We start from the raw sequence: 27,780 nt of genomic DNA on the forward strand, positions 1-27,780 counted from the left end.
CAATATGCTGATGCGGTTTCATTTGTTTCATTTTGTCCAGGTTATTCATGTTACGAAAGCAGCACTCTGAAGTCCAAGAGCGAGCAGGAACATGACTGTGCTACCCTGCCCAGGGCGGTCAGCGATGCTGCAGCTGTAAGGAAGAGGACCAAGTTCCCCATGATAGCAAGAACAGAAGTGGAAACGCACAGGTTTTCTATTAACGGCCACTTCTACAACTATGAGGTATAGATGTAGATGCTTGTCTTTCTTCACCTGAAGTTGGGCACTGGAGAAGAATAAAGCCTCCAGCGAGCTTCTGGACCTCTCCTGCACCCCCTGAGTCAAGAGAGGCACTCCCCCCTTGGTCCCCTGTATGTGGCCAGGCCTCTGTCACTGGGCTTTGGGTTTTGGAGGGTCACGTCACAGTGATCCTTCCTTCTCAGGGGGAGGCCTTCCCTTCTGCTGCAGATACCATGTGCCCTTTGCTTTACCGTAACAGTGGCAACATACCTGACAGCTTGTTTTATCCCAGAGCTGTGCTGTTTTAGATCTTCTGGAATCCCAGCCACCACGTACATAAGTCCTCAAATTCGTGCCCTTTACTGTTGGTTTTGTTTCCTAGACATCAGTTTTTACTCCAGCTTTTGGATCAGAAACCAAAATACGAATTAACAGCTATATGAGAACAAGAGAAGTAATAGAGCAATTGCTTCGAAAGTTCAAGGTAACTCTGCGTGCTTGCAGAAGCCACTAACTACAGCTATGTTCTAGAAATGTTAACTCACTTGACTGGTGTCCCACCAGTGCTGTGTGACAGGCAGGAAATAACTGGAAGTATAGTGTATGAAACAGCTTAGAAAAGACACATGGACAGTTTTTAAGGAGAAAGTTGCTTTTATTTTCCAAATGCTTCGTGGCTCTTCATCTAGAAAAGGCATATCAGGTATATAGTTTGCAGTGAAGAAAGAACTGGAGAATGGCTTCTTTATACCTTCTTGCATTGGAGGGGAAAATGCTGCTGCACCTTCAGCATTACCCAGCACAAAGGATGTTTAATGGACATGGCTGTGCTTCCCTCTAGTGACAAGCTCTAGTAATTAGATTTTTCTTAGAAGAAAAGAGCTTTCATTTAGCCCGAGTGCCTGGAATACTCATTGTATTGGACCCAGGCACATACAAAGCTCCAAAATGCCACAGTTAAAACAGTAACCAAGGCCAGTTTGTCTGATTTATTTATTTATTTTCCTTGTAATTTGTAAAAACGAAAAAGTTATGGATGCTCCAAGGAAACTCTGGAAATATCTTTTGTTTTCTAAGATGCTATGATGCTGCTTTGGGCAATGTGGTAGTGTTAGTAATTATAAGGTAGCGGGGGTAGAGGGACAAAGAAAATGCAGCCTAGCTTTAGATCTTACCCAAATCCAGTATCTTTTAACTCATCCACAGTGTCCTAATTACAAGCTTTGATTTAAACATCTGAGTTGAGAAGCAGGCTATATCTGCTGAGGATGCAGTGCTCAGGAGATACATTGGTCAATCTGAATAGCCTTTGGTTTTGTGTTTACAGATAGAAAACAGTCCGCATGAATTTGCACTTTATATTATCCATGCATCCGGAGGTAAGCCAGGCATCACTGTGTGATCCCTTCATCTTTAATTATCCTCAGCTTATATGTGGGGGCTGCTGATCTTGGAGCAACAAGATCCATCACAGGCAACTGTTCTTGCTCAGAGTGTCTAGGCAGTGTGGCATTTTGGCTTTTCTTGGGACCCCTTAGATATGTGCGCTTCTCTGATGGAGAGGAAAACCTGAATAATTGTGTCCTGAGTGCTTTCAGAATACTGCAAGTACGACTGCTTCAGCTAAATAGACCTTAGGTTTTCCTGTAATTAAAGACTGTTTAGGATTCTCTTCTGCTGTAACTTCTGTTCTGTATGGCTGCATGGCAGTCTTGGGATGCCAGGCTCCAGCTGGCAGTGTTAGGGGATATTTTAATTGAAAAAGTGGTACAAGGCTTTTAGAGAGTGCTAGGAGATACTCAGACTATCTTTGAAATGTTAACCCAATGAAAATCAGACTGGCTAAACATAATTCATTTGGACTTTACAATTTTGAAATATAGTCTTGGTTCCCCCAAATACCTAACTGAAAGTACTGAAAATTTATTGGAAAATATACACTTATACAATGTAGTCCAGCTCTATTTCTTAATGAAAAAGATTTATTTTTTCTTAAAAGCAATACCTGGAAGAATGGGAGAGACAACTGAGGGGCATGTGCCTTAAATGTCAAAATAGAAATTTGAAAGGATATTTGAAAATTATGAAGTAGATTTTATTCGCGAGTCATTGACAAGCTCTCTGGCCTGGAGCCAGTCTCTTAGACGTGTACTTGGCTACATAAGTTGCAACTCCTTAGTGTTGTATGTGCCAACATCTTTCAAAATGCATAGTTTAAATTTAGTTACCACATCCTCTTGAAAACGTTAGACTTGCTGAATCTGTAGTAATTGCACAGCAGACAAAGATAGGATCTTTGCCAAGAAAGAAAACTTATGATTGCATAAGGTATTTAGAAGCATTGTTGCATGTTCTGTACATCATCGCATTACCTTTAAATCCCAGAGAAGAAGCAGCTGAGGAGTGGAGACGTTCCCTTAGTGCACAGACTTCTGCAGGGGCCCTCGGAGAAGATTGCCAAGTTTTTTCTCATGGACAGGGATGTGGAAGAGGTCAGCGGCGATGTACGTATATCACCATTCTAACAGTTCACAATATTTTTCCTCAATAGCATACTCACTAACGTGCATTTCTTGTCATCTTCTTGATAGGTTGCTCAGTATATTCAATTTCATCTTCCATTTTTGGAATCAATCCTGCACAGAATAAATGAAGAAGAAGAACAGGAGATTCAACAAACAATTGCAAAGTAAACAGAAGTGAAAATAGAGGGTCACTTTAAGTCCAGGAGAATATTTACAATTATGGGTTGGCTCAACAGACAAATGCATTTATGTAGCAGTGTGCAGTCAGAACGCTGTGCTCTGACTGCTTACACAAAACTTTGTGAAAATTATAATTGTTTCTCTATCCTGCATCCCTAAATGAGATGTTGCTGTTAAAGTTCCTAGAGTGTATATCAGACTATATGTAGAAGGTTGGAGCTTTCCAGAAAATTAAGAGTCCCAGGGTCGCTTCTCTTGTATTTTGTGATATGTCTCAGTGATGTGGTTTAGTGGAGGGCTTGTTAGTGTTAGGTCAGAGGTTGGACTCGGTGATCTTGGAGGTCTCTTCCAACCTAGATGATTCTGTGATTCTGTCTTCTGAGCCTTAGACTAGTTCTTCAGTTTCTGCTCGCTGCTGTGTAGTTCTCTGGAATGTATAAATGCAGCAGATACCGTGGTACTCTTTAAGTGGTACAGCATTTACTTCAGATAGGTGTGAAATTTTTAATGTCTATTTAGAACTGATTTTCCAAAAAATGATACGAGTTCTTTTGATGATAGCTCAAAATTCACAATGGGTATGGGTTGGAAATATACCAGTATTTCTAAATATATGAGACCAGAGGTCAAAAGCAATGCGAGTCTACCAGCTGTGGATCTGTTATCAAATGACCATTAAATGACCATCAAATCATTTTGAATCAAAATTGCCAGGGAATTAAAAGAAAAAAATAGATACCCATTGCCATTTTCTATCAGAAATGCTTTCATTCCAACATTTTTCACCAGTTCAACTAGCATGTTAAAATTGGAGTTTATTTTTTGAAACATTCTGTTAGTAAATGCATTCTCTCTTTCTCTCTCTCTCTCTCCCAGATACCTTAAAGAGAAGCAATTGATAAGACAGCACCTTCAAAATCGAACTGTTAAAAAAACAGAGACTACTGTTTGATGTGCGTGGCATATTGTGAATACCACCCTCTGCTGTTGACAAAGGAAAGTCTGTGTGCTTTCTTGAATGTGCCATGACTGAAGAAGACATAGAGCACACGGGTGTGCAAAGTGTTTCTTTTGACAATCATGCAACTGAAACTGCATATGCTCCAGTATGGCTCTGAAATACAAGTTGGGAACCACCTAAGAAGATGCACTAAATTGTCCAAAAGGCAAATGCTGAATCTAACTTGAAACTTCACATAGGAAAAAAATCCCATCCTGGAAAGCACAAGGCTTTACCACCTAGTAAAATTTCCAAACCATTGCTGAGAGTCTAGTATATATGCAAAGTGTTGCAGTAACTAATCTGCTAATCATAACCAAAAAAAAAAAAAATGAAAATAGTGAAAAAATAAAATGGCTTTCCTTCTATTACAGAAATGTTAAATTTTATCAGGAGGAAGGTGTTCAGTAGAGTTAAATGGCAAAAGGTGTTTATGTATCCAAGATTGTAGCTAGGCATTTCACTTAGCTTACAAAAACACCTACACAAGAGAGACCTGATAGTCCCCTGGCTTCAGATTGGTAGATACCTAACTCATATAACCTTTGAGCACAAGTTTTAAAAATACAAAGAGAAGCTCTCCCAGTTTATTGGTACTTAGCTCTTAAATGTATGAGTGAATGTATCTCTGGTGTCCATCTTAAGCTGCAGAGTAAGAACTCTTAAGTGCTGTGATATCTGCTTGACTGGGTGCTGGAATGTCCCCCAGTGTTTTGTGTATTTTTTGATGAGACAAATTATTCCATGTTATTTCCTGTGTTTTGATTAAAAGATAGAAAGGAAAAGAGTTCAGTGAAAGAGGCTGAATGTCACAGCCATGATAGGGTGGGGTTGGCATCTTTCTGCAGATGCAATTTGTGGACTGTCTGGTTGTTGCTCAAGCATACAGCAGTCACCTGTTGGGTCCTGTCTGTTCGAGTCATGCTGAATGGTAAAGTTCAAATTGTAGAGGTGTAAATAAAATCCAATTCATGCACAATTAAGTGCCTTCCTGTAGTAGCTTCTTTCTTATGTGGTGCCTGTGTTTTACATCAGCTGCGCTGGACTTATGCAGATAACAGCATAAACACTTTGAGAGAATTGGTGTGCCGAATGTGTTGTCTAGAAATCATGTGGAATAAATCAAGAATGAAAAGCTGTACTCCCCTTGAGGTGATGTTACTTGGATGATAAGTAAAAAATGAGACGTCAATTTGCTAATTAAGCTATTGTGCTTGGGGCAGGTACTTACTTTAATGTACAATCTATTATAATCCTGCCCAGAAAAATGATTGAGAGGAGAAATAAAAATAATTCAGTAGTCAAGATGCATGGTATTAAGAGTTGCACTAGTTGTGCAAATGTCAGTTCCTTGTGGCAACAGATGTATACACACAAATGTCACTGAAATTACCCAAGCAAACCATTCGTATATTGATTAGCCAAATTATAGGAGATAGGAAACTCACCATAAAACATCACAGATTGGACTTGCAAGGTAAACTCAAATTACAATGACGTCTGAAGTAGTCCACAGTCAAGTATTGTTCTCATCCAAAACCAAACTGATGTTGGCAGCTTGAACAGAGTCATGCACTGAGGTGTTTTTGGTATATTTTGGCACCAGCTGGCCATACTGAGACACTAACAATAGTGCCAAAGTCAGCACAGGAGCAGACCTCTTGGTCTGGATTTCAGGCTTTGTTCTACCTAACTTAGTCTAAGGAACAAGTCAGAAAACACATAGAGCAATATTCAGCTCAAATTCATGGGCAGGGAAAGTCTAGCCTGCACTCATGAAACTGCAAGTGATGCAGACCCCTCTGCCTGCACTGCTGTACCTGCTCATTATTTTAACCAGAAGAAAAGTATTTAAGGTTTTTATGTAAATAGGCTATTTCTGTTAGGTGTTTCACTTGGTAAATGCTTGTAGTTTTATGAATGTAACTACTTGGTCTGAGATGTGAAAAAAATAAAAATAGGATCAGTGCACTGACCATGTGGAAAAGTGTTTGTGAGCAGATTCTCCAATCCTGTCTGTATGTCCACAGTTCCTAAATTGAACCATTTTTGCAGTCATCTGGTGTTAAATACTGCGATCCCATTGAGTTCACTTGTCTTGCTGAATTGGACTAAAAGATACTGGAAAAATAACAATGGAACCTAGCACAGATGACCTGTAAATTGTTGGATTTTAAGCGCTAGTAAAATAAAGCTGCTACATTGAAGTGGTGTGAGTTTTGAGAATACTGTGTCCATTTTAATGAATTGTTTCTGACAAACACAGACAAGAACAGCAGAAGAATTTATTCCAAAGCAATACTGGATATTCAAGGTAACAGCAATGAGAAACAGATGATGGAGGAAATAATGTGTGTGTTTTTTATGTTTAATCTGGGGTCTAAGATATTATGAAAAAGGACAATAGAATAAAAAAAATCATGTGATTTTATTACTACTAAGCTATCCAGTGAGAAAAATCCTAAGTCATCACTGGACCTAAGTCAGTGAATAATTCCAGTCCTTGAGGAGGAAAATAAAAAAAAACACCCAAAGCTACCCCCCCAAAATTCCAGAAGACTGATCTTTATCAGGACATTAACTCCCAAGAAAACTACACTAAGAGAAACTTTAGATGGTTGTCTATTATGTGTTGTTTGATGTTGCCTTTTGTTTCCTTTTTTTTTTTTTTTTTTTTTTTTTTTTTTTTTGACTGAAGACATCACTGGCACTTGGATTGTGTATGTTAAGTATGTCTCTTTCCTTCAGAGCATCCCACTTTTCTCAGAATGTCAGTTATATCTGTTCTCCATACTGGGTACTGATGACTGGCTTTTCTTTGTCCTGGGACCTGCCTTTTTGATGTATTTTTCTAATTCTTGCAGCCTTTCTTATTAAACTACACAACCCCAATCTATTCTGGCTTTCCTTTTCCATTCTTTCCGGATCTTTGACTGCTAACCATTATTTCTTTGCAGTGAAATTCTGTCTACAAGTGAGAGACCCAAGACTTGTTCTAATACTCCAGCGAAGTGTTTTCCAAAGGTGAGGAAAACAGACATGATGTGTATGTTACGTATCTTATTTGTCTTTTCTGTTGTTATTGTTTATGCTCCTACTATGCAAGCACAACATTAGACTTCAGTTAGCAGCAAGGTATCGGTGTCTCTTGGTCAGCTTGTAATTTGTTGTTAACTGCATTGTTATCCGTGCAAATCCCTAACATGTAGTTTACCTGTGCTGTGCTAGTGTGTTTGCTTAATCATACTTTTGTCATGATAAATTTGTCCCCATAGAACATAGCCGTTATTTTTCTAGGCTATTGCTGTAATTTGCCAAGATGATTTTGACGTGAAAAACATTGCAAAGGGATTTGCAACTATCTCTGTACACCCTGTCATCAGACAAAATTAAACGATTAGTTTTTCCTTTTATTGTGTCATTAAGGAAAATATTGCCTAGAGCATACACAGGATGGATTCTGATGGGACGTCATTTGGTCAGTCTCTGTACTTTAGGTTTACATTTTAAAAAAGATTTGTTTGGTGAACGTTTCTTTATCTTACTAATCTTTTCAGATGCTCATTGGATAACTACTTCTAATTCTTTTGTTCACGAAAAGGATCTGCTATATGGTAATCTCTTGCTTCAAGACCAAGGCTTCCAGAAAAATTAATTTCTTTTAATACTGTTTTGACATTGGATTTTTAACATGCCCTCTTATTTCTTTTTAAGCAAAAGGAAAGTAAAAGCTCAAATGCTGTTTGAGTGTAAAATCACCTCGAATGCAAATATTTCATTCTTCCAGTACTTTCTCTAAGTACTTCTCTGCTGACCAAGTTTCAGCATTTCATGTTCTTTTTCCATGACTATTTGCTCATCTGTCCTCTTCCTTTCTGTTTGAGATGCCCAAGATATTTTTTTTCTGTGCTTAAAAGCAATTTTACAGTTCCCATATAGCAGTGTTAATGAATGAATGTGTTGTATTTCAAAGACGTTACTTTTAAAATGCCAAAACAATTATTTTGTGGTTCACAGACAGTTTAAAAATGGTTACAGACAGATTTTCTCAAACTTTTGTCTTTATGCTGTGTAAGATTTGAAACTGTCCTTTTTTTTTTTTTTTTTTTTTTTTCTTTTCCTGTTACTATTTCATACAAGAAAAATAGTATCCTTTAGCATAGGATGATGGCGAAATTTAAAACCTTAATTTCCATCCAGTTAACTTTTAGTAAATGTCTTTAACATGACGCTTCTTTTTAGACTTGGTTTTAATTTACTTGTTTTGGTTTTACATAACCTTGATTATTTTGAATCAAAGTGTTACGAGCCAGATATGAAGTTTGAACAGGAATTTCTCCCCCATCTGAATAAAATTGATATACTTAATTTTCAGTTAAGCTGAGCTCTGCAGGCAGATGAGATGTACAGTTTTATATCTCATCATATTCTTTCTGAAATTTGATATTTTACTTGAGGCACCCTTTTTATCTTGTTCACAGTTGAAAATCAAACAGTGGCAGAACTGTAGCAGGTCTAAGTTAGCATGACTTTGTTAGGTTTGTGAGTAAAGAGCCACAACACAGTATTCTCCACTATAATAATTCCTATGTTCCTGTTTATACCTTGTGAATATTTAGAAAAGATATGCTCACGGTTAAATTTGTGCGACTCCGTAACCTTCAGCAAATACCTTCCGATATGCTACGTGAGCTCTTTATGCTGACAACATTTTTTCACTTCTTTTTATAAGTTCTGGACCCTGAAAAAAAAAAAAAAAAAAAAAAAAAGGCAAAACAAAACATCTATTAGCAATGAAATTGGGAAGGTAATGTACTTGTGAACAAGTTACGTGTGTACAACAGCAGTAAGTCAATTCATTAATGTTTTATAATCTCTGCAAGTTGTGTACAAACACTGTATATACATATGTGTGTACACTGTATATACACTGTATATACATATATGTGTGTATATACATATGACACTGTTTAATATACATTTTGCTTTTACTGTTCAGCTCAGGTTGCCTTAGATGGTTTGGCATTTGTTAGAAAAATACTGAAATACAGCTTTATTAGGTAGAAGGATGATTCTTTGTGGATAGGCTGGGTGGACGCAGAGGTGGAAAATTTTGACATAAGTAAGATTTTTCTGAACTTGATCATTTGAAGCAAAGTAATGCAAAGACAGAAAAGAGGGAGTAAGGCTCAAGGGTTGTGGGAAACGTTAAATTTCAGTTTATCTTAAGGAATATATCAGAGAGATGAGAAGTAAGGAAAAGCAGGTTTACTGAAAGGTAGAGAGAAACCAAAGTAGCTCTGCGTTACGAAGGTTAATAAGCTAAAATAACATAGGAAAGACAAGAGAAAAGCAGAAATAGGGCAAATAAATACAGAAAACGTTTTGACCTAAAATTTGGAATATTTTTCCCTCACTATTGAAAATAAACTTTTAAAAGGAAATTCAGTTAAGTACTGTTAGCAAGGGGAAGAACTTTGCATATATCCTTCAACAGTGCTAAGTCCCAGTGATTCCCCAGTAGCAGTAGATGTAGCTGAGTTCTGTGTCTATGAATTGCTACACAGAAACACAAGGATAACTAGGTATGTTCTCTAGCAGTCACTCACAGCTAAACTGACATGCCAATCTACCCGTGCAGGCAATAAAGTTGGTCTTTGGAAATAGAACCAAAGGAATTCTGGCTAATCAGGCTTTGCTTTTGTTGCTTAATGGAGAAATTTACACTCTTGTGTATATTTTCATTTTGATTGAGAATATAAAATTGAAAACAGAAACAATACCTCTTTCACAAAACATGCTTCGTGGTTTTCTTCTTTGCAGCACTGTTCCCTCATGGCAGTAAAAGCCGCAGTGACAGAGGTCAGCTGTTCCTGTGTGATCTGGGGCTTGTATTTGATAAGGTTGATGAGCATTCTGCAAGAAAGGCAAAGCAAGCACTGTGAACCTGGAAGGGTAGGCACATGGATTAGCACCACTTCTCAAACACTACTCCTGCAAAATCTTGTCTTTCTTATTGCCCACTTGCTTTCTATAGCCTTTTCTTTCTTTCTTTTTTTTTTTTTTTTCTTTCCACCACTCAGGTAGGTATTTGCAGTGGGGACTCAATACGTGCCTCATTCTCCTGTGGGGGGTGAAAAAAAAGTGGCAATGCTCATTTTTGAAGTTGTTCCACCGTGAATGCCTATGAATACATACAGTTGGTTTGTGTTGTGTACCACTCCAGAAGGTCCAAGGCAGTATGGGATTGCTAAGCACAAGTTGAGCTCAAAGAGCTTTTTTTTCCTTTTTTATGTTTTTTGCACTGTGTCTTGTGCAGCTCCTGTAAAGGATGGTGCAAGGGACCAACTTTAGGCACCTCTTGCTTCCATTCTGGTGGTGTATACACCAGTGCAGATTCCCACCTCTGAAAATGACTTTCTTTTAATCAAAGGCAGGTAAATATAGGTTGAACTAGAGAGCAAAAGAAACTGCAATAAACATGAGAGGAAAGCAAAGCAGTTTGGAAAACATGTTGGTGAGCATTGCATTGCCAGGATGAGAGTAAGAAACGGGGAACAGTAAAACAGGCATGTCTTACTCCTGCTTCTTGTGCTGTAACTTTTCCTCTTCCGTCGTACACAAGTCTTCGTGGAAAGTGAACAGACCAGGAGTCAATGATAAGGGCACATAATTCTCATCAATTTCTAGTTTTCCCATGCATGGCCTCCTAAGAGCGTAGGAGCTACTACAGCAGTGGCAAACGCCGGGGTTTATTGGGTTGGTTAGGTGTCTTCTACATATTTCTCCAAGCACAAGATCCAGCTTTACCAAAAGAGGTGAAAAAAAAACAATCTCATGTTATTACTTTATTTTCTATTTTCCCCTGAAAGATGCCTCTCTTAGTAAAGCTGTAAATAATAACCAAGAATTTAAATTAAGCTTTGTCTATAAGATATGTTTATTTTTCTACTGAATGCTGGCTTTTGTTAGTGCAAAATGGTTCAGATTTATCAGAATATATATGCAGTTTTAGAGACCGTTCTTTGTGCATAGATATTATGTGATTTCATAAAATGGTGCTTCCTTTTGATGTGTATTGGTCAGCAGGTTTTGTGGGTGCGTTCTATTGTTCTCCTAAACATAATGTTTCACAAATGATGGCTGGAAACAGGCTGAAGCTTACGTGTTTTGACTTATGGGCTTGGAGAACACTATGGAAGAGCTGCACAAAATGTATCACTTTCATAGAACAGCATGGCTTCAGGCATCTAGAAAGGATGATCCCTCTAGAAATAACCATCTCTCAGATGGGATCATTAGCTTCAGAGAGATCAGGGTCAGGTTGCCCGTACTGCATAACTGTTAGGTGCCTAGCGCTGGCATGACAGTTTCCTGATCCTCACAGAGCGTCATTCGAGCATTAACTTCAATGACACTGCATTATGCTTACTGCAGGTGTGTACCTGGTAGTACATCTTCAGTGCAGCTCAGTAGTTGAGCCAACTCAACTTTTGCTGATTTACTGGTACTCTAAGTTCTTGGACCGTGCTGGTAGCAGGAATTGTCACAGAAAAAGTAGGACAAAGACAAGGGGGAAAAAATTACTCACATTTTCTTCAGCACAAGGCAACAGCTTGTCCTGGCTTAACTGGCAGCATTTGGAGCCGATTGTAGTCATTTGTTTGGTGAATTTTATTAGCTCTGCAGATGTTAACTGAGGCATCTTCTTGGTGAAGCTCATGAGAAGCCTGAAATGATAATTGATTTGATATTGGTGCTTTTGTTCCATCAGGCAGCAGTAAGCAAGCCACTGCCTTCACATACGTAAAGCTCCAGCCAAACCCCAAAGAAGAACATTTATTCATACAAGGGCAGGGTGGAGCCTGGTGTTTATAACTCCTGTAGGCAAGTGTAAGCATGCTCTGTTAGTTGGAGATTTCTCCTTCTTCTGATCATGTTAAATAAACTCTTACCAGGTTAAATAAAAAGCTATGATGGCCAGGAGAAGCATAGCAACTGTTAAATAGGCAGAAGTAGCATACCAGATTTATTGGAAACCTGGAACTCCTAATGTCTTTTAAAGATCAGACATGTCCAGGAGTACAAAAAGCTTACTTTCCCCAGAGTAAGACAGCAGAAGCCTAACTTTAAGTATGCAAGCAGTTTACAGATTTCATTGAGATTGCTTACATACTCTGTTAGGCATGTGCTCATTAACCTTGCAAATCAGGGCCAGAGTTCCTCCAAGAGGCTTGTGCCTGCATGTTGCATTTAAGCGTAGCATACATTTAAGCTACTCAAGTTTTGTTCTGTCTACTGTAGTTAAATCTTGTTACAATTGTTAATATTTACATCTGCTGCAGGAGATGGAGCAAAGTCCTTTGCAAAAGATGCAGCAACTGCCTTTTGGCCAAAATTACGACTCTTAAGTTGGAGCTCATAGTTCAAAATACAACTATAAAGCAAAAAAAAAAAAAAAAAATCATAGGAAACATAGGTGAGAGATAGAACAAGTTGTCATTTCACTGCCTCAGGAGTTTGGATAAGGACAGAACCCATAAGAAGCAAGAACATTGTCTTCAAAAAGAAAAGAAAAATCTTGAAAGTAATTAACGTATTGGACAAACATTCTAGTGGTGTCATTTAGCCTAGCTTTTTTTGCCATACATGGATTTACTCTGGCCCGAGTTGTGCTAGCTGGTACAGGAATAATATAAGCATAAAATAAAAACAAGGAATACTCGTTTTGGAAATAGTAGTCTCCTTTTTCCTTGTAAATGTCACAGCTTGTTTTCATCACACTTTCTGTTTCATAAATGTGTTTCTTCAGTTCTTCTTCCTGAGGAAAATAAATTAGTTTAAGGAGTCACTTTTCAGGGGGAGTGCAGAATGCCCTACTGCCTTGAGTAGGCCTTGATATCCAAGGCTGCCCCTCGCCTGATACATACCACTGATTTTAATTTCATGAGAAGTCTTTATCTGTCTAAAACCTCTAAACTTCCTGAATGTGACTAATGTCCAATTGAAACATCTTCATTTAATTTTGTATAATGGACGGAAGGCTAGGTCTGAAACTCAGGCTGGCTCCAAACTTCAGACAAGTACAGTGCTAAATGTCTGTATCTGAGAAAATAACCACAAGGGTCTTTCACATTTGCAAGAGGGCAACTGGCACTGCAAGGGAGCCTAAAAGAAAGTAGGTAGTGGCTCACAGAAATGCCAGCTCCATCCATCTCCCCAGCATGTCTGACTATTCCTGATCAATTACTGGTGTACCACTGTAGCACCAATACAGTTTCTTACAAAAACAAAAACAAACAAACAAACAAAAACAGCAGGGAGAGGAGGTTGGGTACCTCTTAGCTGATGTTTGCAACAAGAGAGGAGTTGGTTCTTGTCCTGTCCCCAGAAAAAAAAAAAAAATGTCGTCTTGACCCAGAGGGTCTGAAATCTTTCCCACCTACAGCTCTTTTGATCTACCAGCCTTCTCCCCAGGGTGAGGTTAATATCAAGGGAGGAAAGCAGAGGGCTGCCTGAGGAACCCAGTCCCTCCAGGTGCTGCTGCAGGGGCACATCCTGCTCCCACTCTCTGCAATGCCGTGTTCATTTCCCCAGCAACCCTCATCTGCCTCCAGTAACTGAAGGCTGTGACGGCTCTGTTGATACTTTTCTGTACAGGAATCATTTCGGCCTCAGGATGTTTTTTACAGGAACTGTGGGTACTTGCTCTAGACCTGGAGTAGGGATAGTCACTATTTAGCCAGAACCAGTCCTATGGTCGTGTGCCTGTAACCATCAACGTATTATGTGAAGCATGATGGCACCCACCCCTCTGCTGCAGCAGTCTTGTGGAGAACCAGTTTTGCAGCACTCATCCAGTAGGTCCTCATATCCTTTACCAATTCTTAAAAGCATTTGAGCAGAAAATTCAGGGTGTCTTCTGGAATATTCATAGAGAAACCTGCAATATGCGGAGTATGTATGTAGCGAATATTAGCGATAAAACAAAACTGCCCTCAAGAGATCAGGGATGGTAAGGACAGCAGGGTGCTTTTGGGGTGGTCTCATCTGACCTTGCATGTAACAGGGAGAATTTCACAGAATCACAGCCTGGGATTCAACCAAAACAAAACCTGACTGACTGAGCACAGCATTGCCTGAGCAAGTCCTGCGCGTGTAACACTCCCAGTTTGGTGCCAGCTTGGGTCAAGTGTAGCTTACAATTTTGTATGGTTTGGATTTTTGTTCTTCTTTAAATCCTATCTAAATGATAATGAAATAATTTCCAGAAACAAAGCCATCTATCAATAGGAAAAAAACAAAAACAAAAACTCTACTATAAGCTGCTACCTCACCTGGAGCAGTTGTGCTCAATCTATTTCTTTGGGACTTGATACTGTTTCTGTTGCAGCCATTTTTTGCCCAAGTTTAATACTAATGGGATCGGGGCATCATCACGCAAAGGAACATGGCTAGAACAGAAATAGATCAAACCTGTTTGGATCAAGACATGAGCCTGACTTAGATAAGTCCTTTTTAATTCTCATTTAAGAGTGGATCAAAGCTATATTTTGACCCTGAGATCAGAACTGATAGCGCATAATTTTCACATGCATTTCTTCAGTTTTCTCTGAAATAACCATTGAGCCCTGTTCAGCATTTGTTCCCATTCCATATCCTCCAGGTTTGAGTGGTATTTGACTCAGATAAACTTGTACGGTACTGCATGCCCACATACTCACAGAGCAGACATCTGAGACTAATAAGCTGAACTTTAACTTTAAAACTGGCTCCTTTTGACCCAAGTAGCAAAACAGCAAAATTGAAGAGTAGAGGAAGATGTGTTACCTGGCTAAGTGGGTATCTTTTTCCTGAGCAAAGCGTTCACATACTCCTTTCTCTTCTATAAACTCCCTGACATGGGGGGACAAGTCTGCAGGTTTGTCATCATTTTCTGCATTAATTATGCATTCACTTCTTTGTAACAGTGGCTTTTCACAGCACTTCTTAATTTTACTTGATATGATGTCTTGGTTGGTGCAGACATAGTGTAGAATCTCTTCCTGAAAGGTAAAGAAAGAAAGAAATGTTATCACATTTTGGTCTCTATTTTTTTTTAATCAGTATTCTTATCTCTTTACAGACAGAGAATGCAACACCAAAGAAAGAAGGTGGCTGGCCAATGCTGTGCAACAGTCACCTAGCAGAACAAGGAAGACTCAAGTCCTCTTGCTCTATTTGCTGAAGCCTCTTGCTTGCTATTTGATAGGTGCTAGGTGACCACCTAAACAGAGAAGTTAACTCTCTAGCTAGACAGCACAGACAAGCAGTGAGATAAACAGATTTCGTTTGTTAGAAGAAAAGAAAGAAAAGAGGACAGGCAGATATTATGTTTTGCTGCAAGTTGCATGGAAAATATATGGCACTGAAGCAGTGTTAGGTCATTTTAGTCACAAAGTGGTTCTTTCTGCCCTTTTGGATGACTTGATGCTGGAAAAAGTCAAATGGGAGAGTCGAGCAGATTTTTAGACTGAAGAAACAAACTCCAGGTTTGGCAAGCAACCACCACCTCACATGAGGAAAAAACGAAAAACAAAAAAAAAAAAAACAAAAAACAAAAAAAAAAACTGAAAACAAGAAAAGAGGCATTTAATTTTTCCAACCATATAAAAATTAAATGAATTTTACCCTATCATGCATGCACTCCAGCATATCTCCACGACAGCAGTCCTTGTGCATGTTAGCAATATCCATCACAAGTTTGCTAACAGTAACAAAATCAGCTTTAGGAAATTTCTGGCTTATCTGAGCAAGTTTCCTGGAATGAAAAACAATACGTACTGCTTATATTAACAATGTGAGACTGACAGTTCACACCATTTTCCTGTAGAGGGCGTTATGCAAACTGGTCAGAAATGGTCGGCTCCTGCTCCCATTGAAGGTGATAAAAAACGTCCCTTGAAGCCGGTAGCTGAGATACTTAAAGTTATCTGAGGATGCTGGGTGAAATTCAGTGTGAGATAACAAAGACGTGGTAGGTGAACATAAAATTACAGGAATAACCTTATGTATTTAGAGCTGGGCTGTACTGTGCTCACAATCACTCTTTCATCACAAAGAGCTTGGTTCATTTCAAACTTTATTTTTCAATTTTTGAAAGCTAATGGCAGCTTTTAGGGAAACAGTGACTACTGTCGTGCATAAATTTGTATTCTTAATCTGTATGCCTTGTTAGATGCCACTAGTGAGCTGCAAACAAAAATGATGTGGCCAGTATTCAGGGTCATTGTACTGTGTGCAGGTGTGGATCCACTTTTAAGCTAGTGTGTGACATCCATGCTTTATTTTAATATGTGTGTGCCAAATGGAGCTTACGGAAGCAGTTGGGAAGGATTGCAATGAGTGCCTGTAGAAAGCATTACATCTTGGTGATGACTTTGGCCATTCTGTAGCCAAAGCAAACAAACCCAAGCCTTGTTTAGCAAGCAGGGGGAAGACTTACAGAGCCTTTATGGTCCTTTCTCCAAACTTCTTCAGAATTCCACATGTGTGTTCCTGCCTCAGGCCGTCTTCTCTGACTGGCTTCACTACCTTTGGTGCCTGTTAGGAAGAAGATAAAGGCCATGAAAAAAGGCCAACAAAAGACAAGACAATGCTTTAGTTACCCTACTACTGAACTACTGACAACCTTTTTTTTTTTTTTTTTTTTTTTTTTTTTGGAGGGTTTTTTAAAAATTTAAAGACAAGACTTTTACTGTTCAAGCTACAATCTGAACTTAGTGTTGTGCCTGCTAGTATTCATAAGCGTGTATTAAATAAGTGTTCTGTGAAAGGAAACTAGAACCCTTCTAGACAATAGGTTACTATTATTAGGATGGGAAAGAAATCTTCACCTGGAAGCTACAGGACTGCCTTTGTGTTACTATTAGCTAATGTTAGTTGCTATTTGGTAGTGGTATTAGCTGCCATCTCTTGCAGCCCAGCCGAAGTGTAAGAAAGGCAGATTCAGCAAGGGCAGGCTCCCCATGCTTATTTTCCACTGCTACAGGTAAGTTGCTGTGAATTTCTGACTCTAGTTACATGTAGGGCATACCTCTACAGTGCAAACACTTGGCCAAGCAGGTGATGTGCTATCATTAATGGGGCTATAAACAGGAAAAACAAACAAACAAACAAAAAACAACAACAAAACAGAACAAACAAACAAACAAAAACCACCACCACACCACAGATTTCTGCACTCTGCATACTACCGCTTCCTCTCCAGGCATCCTTACAACAAACATTGTGTACATAGCAGAGTGAGAATTGATACCATGGCAGGTGTAGGGACTGCCCTTGGCTCCATATACATCTGCCCAACATCCCAAATCAGGTATTTTCATTTTAAAATTTGAACTATAATTTCAGAGAGCATTTAAGTTTGATTTCAGCCCATCCTTAACAAGGTGAATTCTAACATCAGATGCTAAAAAAGAAACAGACAATAGCCCAGCCTCAGCATTTGTTTAGCTATGGGAATGCCACTGCTCACACGTTATTAAACTAAACCCCTGCAATGTAATACCTGTCTCTGAAAGCATTCCTCCAGGTTATGAGTGGGGTTTTCAGCACTTCCACAGCAGTCCTTCATCATCTCATCATAATGGATAGCAACAGAAAGGATTGTTGGGGCATAGAGGAAAGGATGCCTTCTGGAAACCTCATAGATGAAACTAAAACAGAGAGCGCAATGTCTTTACTTTCAGAATAAGCCCCCACATACAGGGGACTGCACTGTTTTTGTAGCATCAGCCAGTACATTAAAATAATAGCTACTAAAGGTGACTGTTTTCCTGTCAAAATTATCAGCTGTGTAGTGCAGTGTTCATCCTGGAAAAAGTCTGATGGGGCTAGTATTTTCCTAGAAATGAAGGGCTCAAATCCTGACGGTCCTGGCCTAGAGGTTGCAAAACATCTGCTTGCTTTTTTAGGATTGAAGGGAGGTCATTGGTTTCCAGATGAGTCCTCTGCATAAACTACAATGAAATAGGTCAGATAGTTTATCATTTGGACCTATATTCAAAGCAGGAGGTTGCAGAACAGGGTTCACATAAGGACAATCAGAGCTGGCTGGATTATACAAATGTTTCTCATTAAGAAGGAAAAAGAGGATAGCATTACAGAGAGTTTCATATTGAACTTTTGGTTGGTACTGCATTTGTGGTCTCTAGGCTTGTTATTATCATATCCAGGCAACGAATCTATGATTTATTTACTTACTATCCTGTTAACGAATGTTGATTCTGTGAATAATTTTTGCAGGCAGCTTCAGCATTTGGCCTTTCAAAAGGAGAAATGAATGTTCTTGATGAATTTTTAAGGGAGAGGAAACAATCATTTCTTTCAGGGTCCTTTTTAGCACAGCAGTCAGTAAACCTGGGAAGATTTTCCTCCTGGCATATCGTATCGAGGAAAATCTTGTCCTGTGAAAAATTAGAAAAAAAAGTTGATGCATGTGAGCATTCCATTTTACTCTTGTGAGCTTTCTGGGAAGACTTGTTAACCCAACAAGCCCTCAATTGCATAAATGTATAGTTTCTCTCTTTTTCTTTCCTCCTGCTTTGACTGCAACGAATATCAGACTGACCTCTAAAACATAAATGATATGTCACTCTCTGATAGCTACTATTATGCCAAGATAGACTTTGAAGTGAAATGGTTTTGGAACACACTGTCCAGCTTTCACTGAACTTAAACCAACATTCAGACCCTTGTTTCTTGATTGCATTTGAGATGATAGTTAAGATTTGTATAGTGTTGTTTCTAACATAGCAGGATCTATTCTTTTCTAATTAAAGTCAGCTTTGTACAATGATGAGTCTCTTGTTTCTTGTTCATAAAACAGCAATGCTCAGGTTCAGCTGTCAGTCATGTATCAGCTGGGAACTGTTTTTATTCAGGGTTTGCTTCAGACCCAAGTTTAACAAATAGAAATGTGTCATAACACAGATGGATATTCATGTTTTGTGATTCAATCTGCCAGCTCCAAAAGTGTGTTGGAGCAGACACCATCAAAAACTAGCAGTGTGAGTTAATGGAGTGGAACAAACATCTATAAGTGTCATATTTGCTAGAAACATCTAATTAGGCTCTACTGATTTTTTTTTTTTTTTTTTTTTTTTACACCAGCCATAAAAGCACAACTTTCCAAACATCTTTTAGAAAGATATAGATGAAGTAATTCAAAAGTTACTGTGATATATTGGGGCGGGGGGTGGGTTGGGGGTGGGGGGATGGAACCTTGTTTTCCTCCACTCATCTTGAGATGCCTTATAGTTGAGAGCATGGAGAGGGAAAAATGTCAATAAAAGCAAATCTATACACAAGAAAGTCACATTTCCTTTTTGGAAGAAATACGTACCAGTACTCTGAAATTATAAATCCCTTTTGAAAGTCTGTGCCATATTAGAAGTATGGACATGCTTACCAAAGGCTTCAGACAATCTGGGTTGTCTCCATCTGCAGCAACGCACCTTTTGGCAAGATCCGTTACAGCTTCAGCCATTTTAACCGCTTTGGTAAATGTGCTTCCTTGCACATACTGAGCAAACATGATCATGGCACTACAAGAACACAGAGCAATAAAGATGTTGCTGTCTACCTAAAAACTCATCACATTACTTTTAGTGCGAGACAGTAAGATGATCATATTCTATGATTTCTGTCATCACAGACTGTTTGCATGGGCTGGTGGAAGGGGTGAGTGTTTGACTCACAGTATGTGTTCATTTCCAAGTGACCCAAAATACCACAGGGATGTTCATTGGCAGCAAATGTGCAAGTAGACTCTTTATCTGGACAACTTACATGGCTTTAAAATTATTCTCCTGCAGCTGAGAAAAACGCTGGCCAATGCTGGTTTTTTCCTCTGAAAAACATGATAGTTGGTCTTTGAATAATAATAATAAAAAAGTTAAGTGAATTCTTCAAATGCTTTTATAGATAGACAGATAGATAGATAGATAGATAGATACTAGAGTTTCAGAAAAACATAATTCAGTGCCTGAGGTAGTCTGAGGTAGTAGCACTAGGTTTGGAAGGCATGAGCTCATATTGCCTATTCGACTTATATATGAGGATGTGAATTTGTTTTTGAACTACAGGGCCAATATAATTCCCCTGCCTCATTCAAGTATTGTGGGGGGGAATATGCTGAAACCTAGAAAGTGTTCAGCTACTTAGATGATGCAAGTCACATGATTAAACTCCTTAGACAATACCTTTTAGCCTTATTTTAGCTATTTAAGGGTGTACTTGACAACTGTTTCGCTGCAGATAAAGGCTTCTCTATGTAGAAAGCATGGAATAATTTGAGGGCTGCATTGGTAGGCAAAGCTCCACAAAAATTCACAGAGCCACATCCTTCTGTACAAGCTCTGCACTGGCCCAGTGGAAAACAAATGTGCTCAATCTACCTGAAGATTATGTGCAAATATTTTTCTTTTGTCAGTGGATTATTTATTACTGGTGAAACCTAAACCCAATTATTGCTTGAGTTCCTCATTCATTAGAGAATATTTTCAGAGATTAATTTCAACATAGTGGGCATATTCCTGAATCAGGATGGTACTGGCTCACATCCATGTCAGTAGGGCTGAGAGCAGTATGAAAAGATCAAAGTGAAGAAATAAGCCAGCTTCTTCAAGTAACTAGGAAGTGTGAATTGGGATGATAAGAAGAGATAACAAAAATAGCAGCTGTTTTATGGTCTTGGGCCATTTACTGCATTTGGAAGTTCTGAAGATGATAGAAATATGTAAAGTGAAAGACTCATTTGAACTGCACACTACAGGAGGTTTTCAGTTATCTCATTTTTGGCACTTGACCTTAGTGCAAAGCGGGGCCATCATAAGCGTCTCCAGGAGTCAGTGAAGAGCAACTTAGATTCCTCCAAAGGATAATAAAGAGCAATTGCATAACTTAGCTACTGAATAGCCATCTGGAGGTAGCATCCCTCTTGTGCCTTCACTGTGTCACTCTCCCATGGACTATAGAGGGAAGCTAAAACAACTGCAATCTTTACTTCAGCAGTTTCTGGAGTACCTGAAATTCAGTGGAATAACTCCCTCAGAGATTAAATTACCCTTCAGTACACATCTCCTCAGTAAGTACGGGCTGTCCCACTACATGGACTCTCAAGACATTAAGCATCATGTCTATGGTTGATCTCAAGAAACAAGTTATACAGCTACAGTGTTGTTGTATATCTTTCACTTCTAAGAAAATGCTATCTAAAATTGACAGTGATAAAATGAGATACCAAATAACCATGCATGCCATGTTGCATTTATCAGCATTAAATGAAAGAATAGAATAAAAATATGAGATATATTCTTACCTATGTCCCGATAACTTCTAGGCAGGGCTTTGACTACAGTAAAGCTTACTAATAAAATGATGTAAATTACTGTTCTCCAATTCATAATGTCAGCCTTTGGCAGAAGCCTGAGATGGGTTTGGTTTATCTCAGAAAGGCAGAAAGATTTAAGAGGAATGATCTTATATACTCTACCAAATGATTTCTGGTTAATCAAAACCCTTTTAGTGCCATATATAAGATTAACCCTTTTAGAATATTCTCACAATAATTAAACATGACATTATTTGCTTAGTATGATGAACTGACCAGCTTGTTGCGAAGAAGGGACCTTGCAGATCCTTTTTTCCCCTGAAATTTAAACAAATAGACATTTTAAACTTATCACACTTCAAACAAGAAGTTTAAACATTCTTTGTGCTTTTTATCATGAATGTAGATCTCTTCTACTTACAGATTTGTTCAAAGGTGATTGCTGTGCAGAAGATGCCTTTGTAACACACTGTTGACTGAAAGAACACAAGTTCATCAGTTACCCTGAGATTTTTGCATCCCTCCTTGATGAACAAGCTCTCTCTTCCTCTCACACTTGGTGGCTCCCACACTTGGTGGCATGATGAAAAAGGTGAATTAAGCAGCCCACACAATGTATTTGCAGCATTAACAATTAGCATCAAAATATGTCAAAAGTCTTGAAACAAAATCAAAACTATAACGAAGGGGAAAAAAATAATAAATTTACCTAGTGCCTTCTTAAAAACTATTCTATAATCAACATCATGATTAAAACGTCAAATTTTTGGAGATAGAATGGCTTCAGAGAGCCATTGGTATTTGTAACTAAGAGACAGGTGGGCAAGGATATGTATATTCAGTCTGAAGGAGGCAACAAAGATAGAATTTCTTATTTTTTTTAGTGAGAAACTGGCACTATTCTTTTTTCCATGCTGAAGAAAGATGATGAGGGTTGTTTGTTATCACACGAGACAGTATCAAAAGGAAAAAGATTCATGAGACAGTATCAAAAGGAAAAAGATTCTGAATGAAGGTGGGAACATGGGGGTAATCTGGGGACTACCTACTGCAATCCCACATTACTTTCCCCAGAAGCAGCAGGGAGAGATGCAGATTGATCCTTTTATTTTCAGAATGGTACCCTAGTACAACCTTGCTACTGTAAGCTCTAAAAATAAGGAAAGCAGGGGGATGGGTATTTGCTTGAAGAATAACTGCAGAAACAGCTGAGACACTGATGCTAGAAACTTTTTTATAGCAAGTTCTTTATAGCAGGAGTGTGTTTGAGAGTTTTTGTATGTGTAATGTGTTGTCCTAAGTATTTCAGGAAGCTGTACTTGGCTGCTGCATTCAAAACCCTTAAACTCAATTTCTCTATTGACCTTTACCATGCTTAGAATGGTTAAATATTTTTTATATTTAACCACTATTAGGGTGGCAATGTATCTATTTACAGTGAACACTCTCTCAGTTGCAGGAAGAAAATGTGTGTACAATATTTAACCAGAAGGAAAGAGTGTGCCAAACAGCAGAAATAATCAAGAATTCTTGGTTTTCAAACTACAGAAACCATGCCAATAAAATCCGTTTTACACCTATAGAGACCAGAGCTGTTTCCAGACCTTCTTAAAACTATCTGGCAAAGGACAAGGTAGAGCTAAAACAAGCTGATTGCAGTCAGGGTTTTTGGAGCTGTAAATTCCCATCAGCTGGGGATGGTTGTGTGGAAGGGGGAGAAACATCCTCAGCAGACTCTTGAAATTCCTAGGTAGCTCTTATGCAGCAAAGTTTTTGTTTTGTGCGTTATTGTAAGCAAAGAGGTAAGTTAGTTTGTGTAGGTTGTTTTCCTTTGTTGTTTGTTAGTTTTAGGGGAAGGTTCCTGCGTTTTGGGCTGCTCCCTGTTCATGCTGCACTTTGGTCATTGATTAGCATTCTCAAATTAGGCTCCCAAAGAGCAAGAATGTCTCCCCAAAGCTAAGGTATTTAGTCTCTCTTCTTGCTTATGAGAGTGGAATTTGTGAGTTTTTTTTCCTTAACTTTTATGATGGTATCAATATATCCATTGCATTTCTTTAAAGTCAATGTTGATACTTCTTGGTAATGCAAGTAATACATGTAAAGCATTCCATTATACCTTTGCTTTATTGCACTTGGAGAGTAGTATTCTTACTAAATCTTGATCATTCATTCTAAAATGAGTGATGTTTGTAGGAAGTTCATCTACATGGAAGAATTAAGCTTCTTCCTGAATAGTGAGATACTTGGTTTTTACAAAATCCTAAGCTGCTTTGATGTGATATTTGGAGTTCTTTTCCAAGTAAATAACTTCCAGTTAGTGCCCTTGAGTGCCTGTCGTAAGGAGCGTTCACCCTGTGGGTGTGTAAGCATGTCAGTACAGGAGACTGGGTAACCTCTGGTAGTACAGGTGGAAGCATGCCCATGCTGTGCATGCCTACCTGCTGCCGTAAGCTGGCAAAGATGTCCTCTGTCCTTTGGTTCCTCTGAGTCACTTGGCTGGGAATGAAACAACTTTCCTTGCCACTTTACTGACAGAGCTCTATGCCCTTTGTCTCTGGCTTGTTTGGACACATTTGCAGTGTGTTATGTCAGAGTGGCATGTTGGTGGAAAGTGCACTGGGTGCTTTGTTTGGTCCCAATGTTTGGAATAAATTGACATGTCCCAGGAGCACTTCTTTGTGTGGGTGTTAGTACTATAGCACTCTTAGCATGTCTACACAGAAAGAAGCTTCCCCTGTCTTCAGTTTCTTTTAATTCTGGTAAATTTTTCTGGTGCACTTTAAAGTGAAACAAGAAGGAACAAAGCCTGTTAGCAGGTAGACAAATTAACACCTTCATAAATTGGATATATTTGTTAGCTTCAGACTCTGTAGCCCTCTTTGCAGCATAAATTCACATTTCACAGCCGTTCTTCCATTGGGACCATGTGGCTACCAGGGTGACAGAGCCATTTAGCATTCCCAAAGAGGAAACTGAAGAGGTTTAGTCAGTGGCTGATATAATCACCTCATTGTCCTAACAGATGGTTTATTTATATGTGATCAAGGATTCCTCACTGGCCTGTTTTTGAGGAAATTATTCTTGAGCTTCTGAGAAAAAATCTGGGTTTCATCCATATGAAGAGCTATTCTCCTAGCTACAGTTCTATGAAGCTGTGCCTTTCTCCCAGGCATGCTGCAATGAACAAGAGCACAAGAAGAAAAAGCAACCATCCCATTGTTGCTGCCTGCTGGAGCTCCCTGGCACTGTTCCTACTTTTTTTAGCAGACAGACAACCTTTCATTTGAGTCTTTCCAGGTACAGGATGTAAAGTTTCTGTCCAAAAGGACATTTGGTCACTTCCACGTCATAAGGACTGAGTAGTACCCTGCAAATCTTACTACTGGGACTTCTATCTTGCTTTATTCCTCATATTCTGTTTCATTCCAGGGTCCTGTCAACAACAAAATACACATATCCTATAGAGTACAGAAGATATAATCAAGTAAATAAAGTGCTTACAACTCACCTCAGAGGGGATCTCTGTAACAGACATTATTTTAGGTTGTAGAAAGAGGATAGAAAATGGATATGTATGTGTACTTGGAGAATTGACATCTCTGTTCAGGAGTGCAAGTTTTGGTTTCATTCAAGGGGGTGGTGCTGGTGCCAGTACAGATTGATTCATCAAGAGAACTGAGTGCCTGCTTTTGCTCTGTAGTACGCTTTCTTTCACACCATAATGAGTTGATCTTATTGGATCTTACATTGTTTTGCTTTGTGTGAGGATCACATCGATGAGAGACTCTTCTGCCTTCCTTACTCACTGCAACAAAATGTCCCTCTGGAGGTTCTGGGCTGAATTGGTTATCACATCCTAAGGATAGAAGAAGCAATCATTGATAATGGGTGGATTGTGGGTATCAGGAGTGGGATCTGTGGCCTGGTATTTAGCATGCAAGCTTTAAATGAGTGCTGTTTCTGCAGAGGTTGCTGCATGTGTTATAACACTAATGTTTTTTGTAGGGAAGGAAATCGTATATGCCAGTTAAGTATGAGAGTATAAGACAAACCTACAGAATCTGGAAGGGAAGAAGTAAGCTGTCCTTCAAGTTAATATCTTTTTTTTTTTTTTTTCTTCTTCCCTCTCTCCCTGATTTCCTAAACTCCTACGTGCATGTATGTTCCAAATCCTGCAGGGAGTTGTTTACAGCTGAATGGGACACAACAAAGTACAAAGGGTGACATTTACAACTTGTCCTTGTCTTTATCTGGCACCTGTAGGCGTGATGGTCTAGCCAAGTGAAACACCATTGCTGAATGTCAAAACAAGCTATCTTAATAGCACAGAATCACTGTTATCTTAATACAACACAAACTTTGGTTGCAGTGACCTGCTTACACAGCGTTTTTGATAAGGTGGGGAACTTACTATGCCTGCTTGCAGGTAACAAAACAAAATGCGTGCACTTTAGAAGGCCCCGAAAAATTTCTTATGGCTGCTCTGCAAAAGACTGTGCTCCCAAGATAGAGTGTTGTACAGCTCACTGTGGACCTACAAGAGTTTTAGCTTTTGGAGTACAAATTGTCTTTTAACTCCTCAGTGTATGGCATTGCCTTATCTGGGGTTCTCTTCTGGTCAAGTCATCCTCCCACTGCTGCCCTCTCTGCTCCCCTGTACTCCTAACGCCACTCAATTTGCAGCCTGACCCTCAGGGCTGACTGTTCTAGCAGGCCCACAGAGTGGTGACAGCTGTCAAGACCAAACACCCTTTTGAAACCATGCTGCCAGCTTTTACAGATGATTTCCTGAAAAGGATGAGGACTTGCCTTGGTTCAAGTGCATAGAGCAGTTATTTTTGACTCGCAGGTGGAAAGTTTGTTGACTTCCGTTCCACCAAGAATCTATTTGAGATGGTTCTTCTAGCAAAGGATCCTGTTTCTCATTGGAATACTGCCTTATGACTTTTTATTTCTCAAAGGAGGACAGTGGCTCCTATCTTATCTTAATATTTTCCCAACAATTTTTAGGTTGTTTATGCAGCAAAAGTATTATGGTTGAATGAACAACTTTGAAAGGTAGATGTGAAGCCCTCTTAAGTGCTAATTTAATATATAAAACTTGTTCTTGCTTAAACATTTGTAAACCTACTTTTTCAGTTTTCACACTTGACTGTTGTCCACTGAATATCTCCTGTGTGTGCTGCTGGATAGCTAAAATATGGCATGGCAGTTGGTTAGCATAGCACTTTGCCCAGAAAACTGCTGTTAGTTTCTGGAGTAGTACTAATCAAGGACCAGGAGGAGTACTTAAGGTATCTCAAGTGGTGTTAGATGCCACCTTGTAGTCAACTAAATCTAGTCAACTCTCTGTAGATTCTGCATCTCTGAAGAATGAGACAAGCAGGCCAGTTGTGCAGAATGCCTTAGAATTCTAGAGACATCTAATGACTTGCCCCTCTTTCTTTTAAGGTAAAGGCGTGTAAATTTGCTCTCCCCATTGAATTATGTCTACCTGGCAGAAATACATGCTAGAAGAGATAGAAAGACGACCATTCTGGACTCCTCCTGCTAGAAATGAGTCAATGGAACAGGTCACTCTTGCTGCAATTCAGCACTGAAGTATGTAAGGGTTCTTTAAGGAAGGGACATGGAAGAGTGAGGAGGCAATGGCTTTCATTTCTACCATGTCTACTCTTGCATTAAGCCACTTCTGCAATGCATGTGTAGCTTGCTTTCGCTTTACAGAATTAGCCAACAACTGGAACAACATAGGTTTCCCAAGTGTTCTTCATTACCCAATTAAAAAAGAAGATATAGAAAAAAATTAAAAAAATACATGTTCTTTCAGACAGAGTATGACTCCCAAGATGAGCAATCCAACAACTGCTTTTTCCTGCAGAGGTACTACAAAGGCCATATTGCTTGGACCATGTAGAAGATTCCCAGGCACTGGGAGAACACACATCCTAGTAGACATGTCCAGATGTTACCAGTCTCTGTATGTATTCTGAAGATGAGCTTTTTCACTTCATGTTCTTTGTGAAATTATGTAAAAAGTATACAAACTAGTTACCGACACAGTTGCAAAGCTGTTAGGTCATCTTGAGAAGGAAGACAATTCTACTAGGATTCTCCTACCTATATCTTGAGCAAGTCTTTTCCGATTTTTTTTGCATGTAGCAAATTGGAAAAGAAAAAATCAAAGAACGAACCAGTAGCCACTTCATTATTGTGGATTATATGTGACTATGCAGGGGAGCTTCAAAACAAAGAAGACCGGAAGCAATGAAATTACTTATATGCTGTTATCAATGAGTGTCTGTAAACAATTAACCACACAAATGTAAATTTCCACTAGACTTCAGTGAGGCTCCCCCAGCTACAATCAACCTTGCTGAAAAGAAGTGTGACAAAATAACTTAGGTTTGTGATTTTGGCCAGGCTATTTTGAAAGCACCTTGTAAACTCAGATTTTTACTTTGCCCAGCTACCTAAGG

General features: G+C 39.0%; 2 protein-coding genes across 12 annotated transcripts in view; one reads left to right on the forward strand and one right to left on the reverse strand.

Moving 5' to 3' along the window:
* Nucleotides 1–6,134, forward strand: part of RASSF6 (Ras association domain family member 6) — a 28,263-nt gene extending 22,129 nt beyond the window's left edge. For all 9 annotated transcript variants that reach the window (XM_035324014.1, XM_035324016.1, XM_035324011.1 and 6 more), the window contains 6 exons: nt 41–225; nt 605–706; nt 1,550–1,601; nt 2,608–2,726; nt 2,814–2,911; nt 3,804–6,134. In XM_035324014.1, the coding sequence (XP_035179905.1) occupies nt 41–225; nt 605–706; nt 1,550–1,601; nt 2,608–2,726; nt 2,814–2,911; nt 3,804–3,879 (632 nt within the window). In that variant the 3' untranslated portion in view covers nt 3,880–6,134. The remainder of the gene's footprint in view (nt 1–40; nt 226–604; nt 707–1,549; nt 1,602–2,607; nt 2,727–2,813; nt 2,912–3,803) is intronic.
* On the reverse strand, nt 2,204–24,224 carry AFP (alpha fetoprotein). 3 transcript variants are annotated; one of them, XM_035324005.1, is made up of 16 exons: nt 24,198–24,224; nt 21,290–21,418; nt 19,759–19,819; nt 19,379–19,514; nt 18,172–18,374; nt 17,477–17,624; nt 16,412–16,509; nt 15,598–15,727; nt 14,758–14,972; nt 13,738–13,870; nt 12,651–12,748; nt 11,519–11,657; nt 10,508–10,731; nt 9,711–9,843; nt 8,600–8,668; nt 2,204–2,858 (listed from the first exon to the last, which is right to left on the reverse strand). In XM_035324005.1, the coding sequence occupies exons 2-15, from the start codon at nt 21,372–21,374 to the stop codon at nt 8,624–8,626; spliced, it is 1,848 nt and encodes a 615-aa protein (XP_035179896.1). In that variant the 5' UTR covers nt 21,375–21,418; nt 24,198–24,224; the 3' UTR covers nt 2,204–2,858; nt 8,600–8,623. The 3 variants fall into 3 exon arrangements, with proteins under 3 accessions (XP_035179896.1, XP_035179897.1, XP_035179895.1); XM_035324006.1 differs by lacking the exon at nt 8,600–8,668 and adding an exon at nt 21,723–21,777 and having other exon boundaries at nt 23,740–24,218; XM_035324004.1 differs by lacking the exon at nt 24,198–24,224 and having other exon boundaries at nt 21,290–21,716.
* Between the last annotated feature and the right edge of the window lie 3,556 nt (nt 24,225–27,780).

The sequence above is a fragment of the Oxyura jamaicensis genome, chromosome 4 (assembly GCF_011077185.1).
Source record: "Oxyura jamaicensis isolate SHBP4307 breed ruddy duck chromosome 4, BPBGC_Ojam_1.0, whole genome shotgun sequence".
In the NCBI taxonomy this organism is placed as follows: Eukaryota; Metazoa; Chordata; class Aves; order Anseriformes; family Anatidae; genus Oxyura; species Oxyura jamaicensis.

Excerpts from the sequence above, each read along its gene's own strand:
- AFP (XM_035324005.1), bottom strand. The coding sequence starts at position 21,374 with ATGAATTGGAGAACAGTAATTTACATCATTTTATTAGTAAGCTTTACT. Across the intron at positions 18,375-19,378 it reads CAGATTGTCTGAAGCCTTTG|GACAAGATTTTCCTCGATAC; the intron begins GTAAGCATGTCC and ends AATTTTTCACAG. Across the intron at positions 17,625-18,171 it reads CAACATTCGTTAACAGGATA|TTTCATCTATGAGGTTTCCA; the intron begins GTAAGTAAATAA and ends TCTCTGTTTTAG.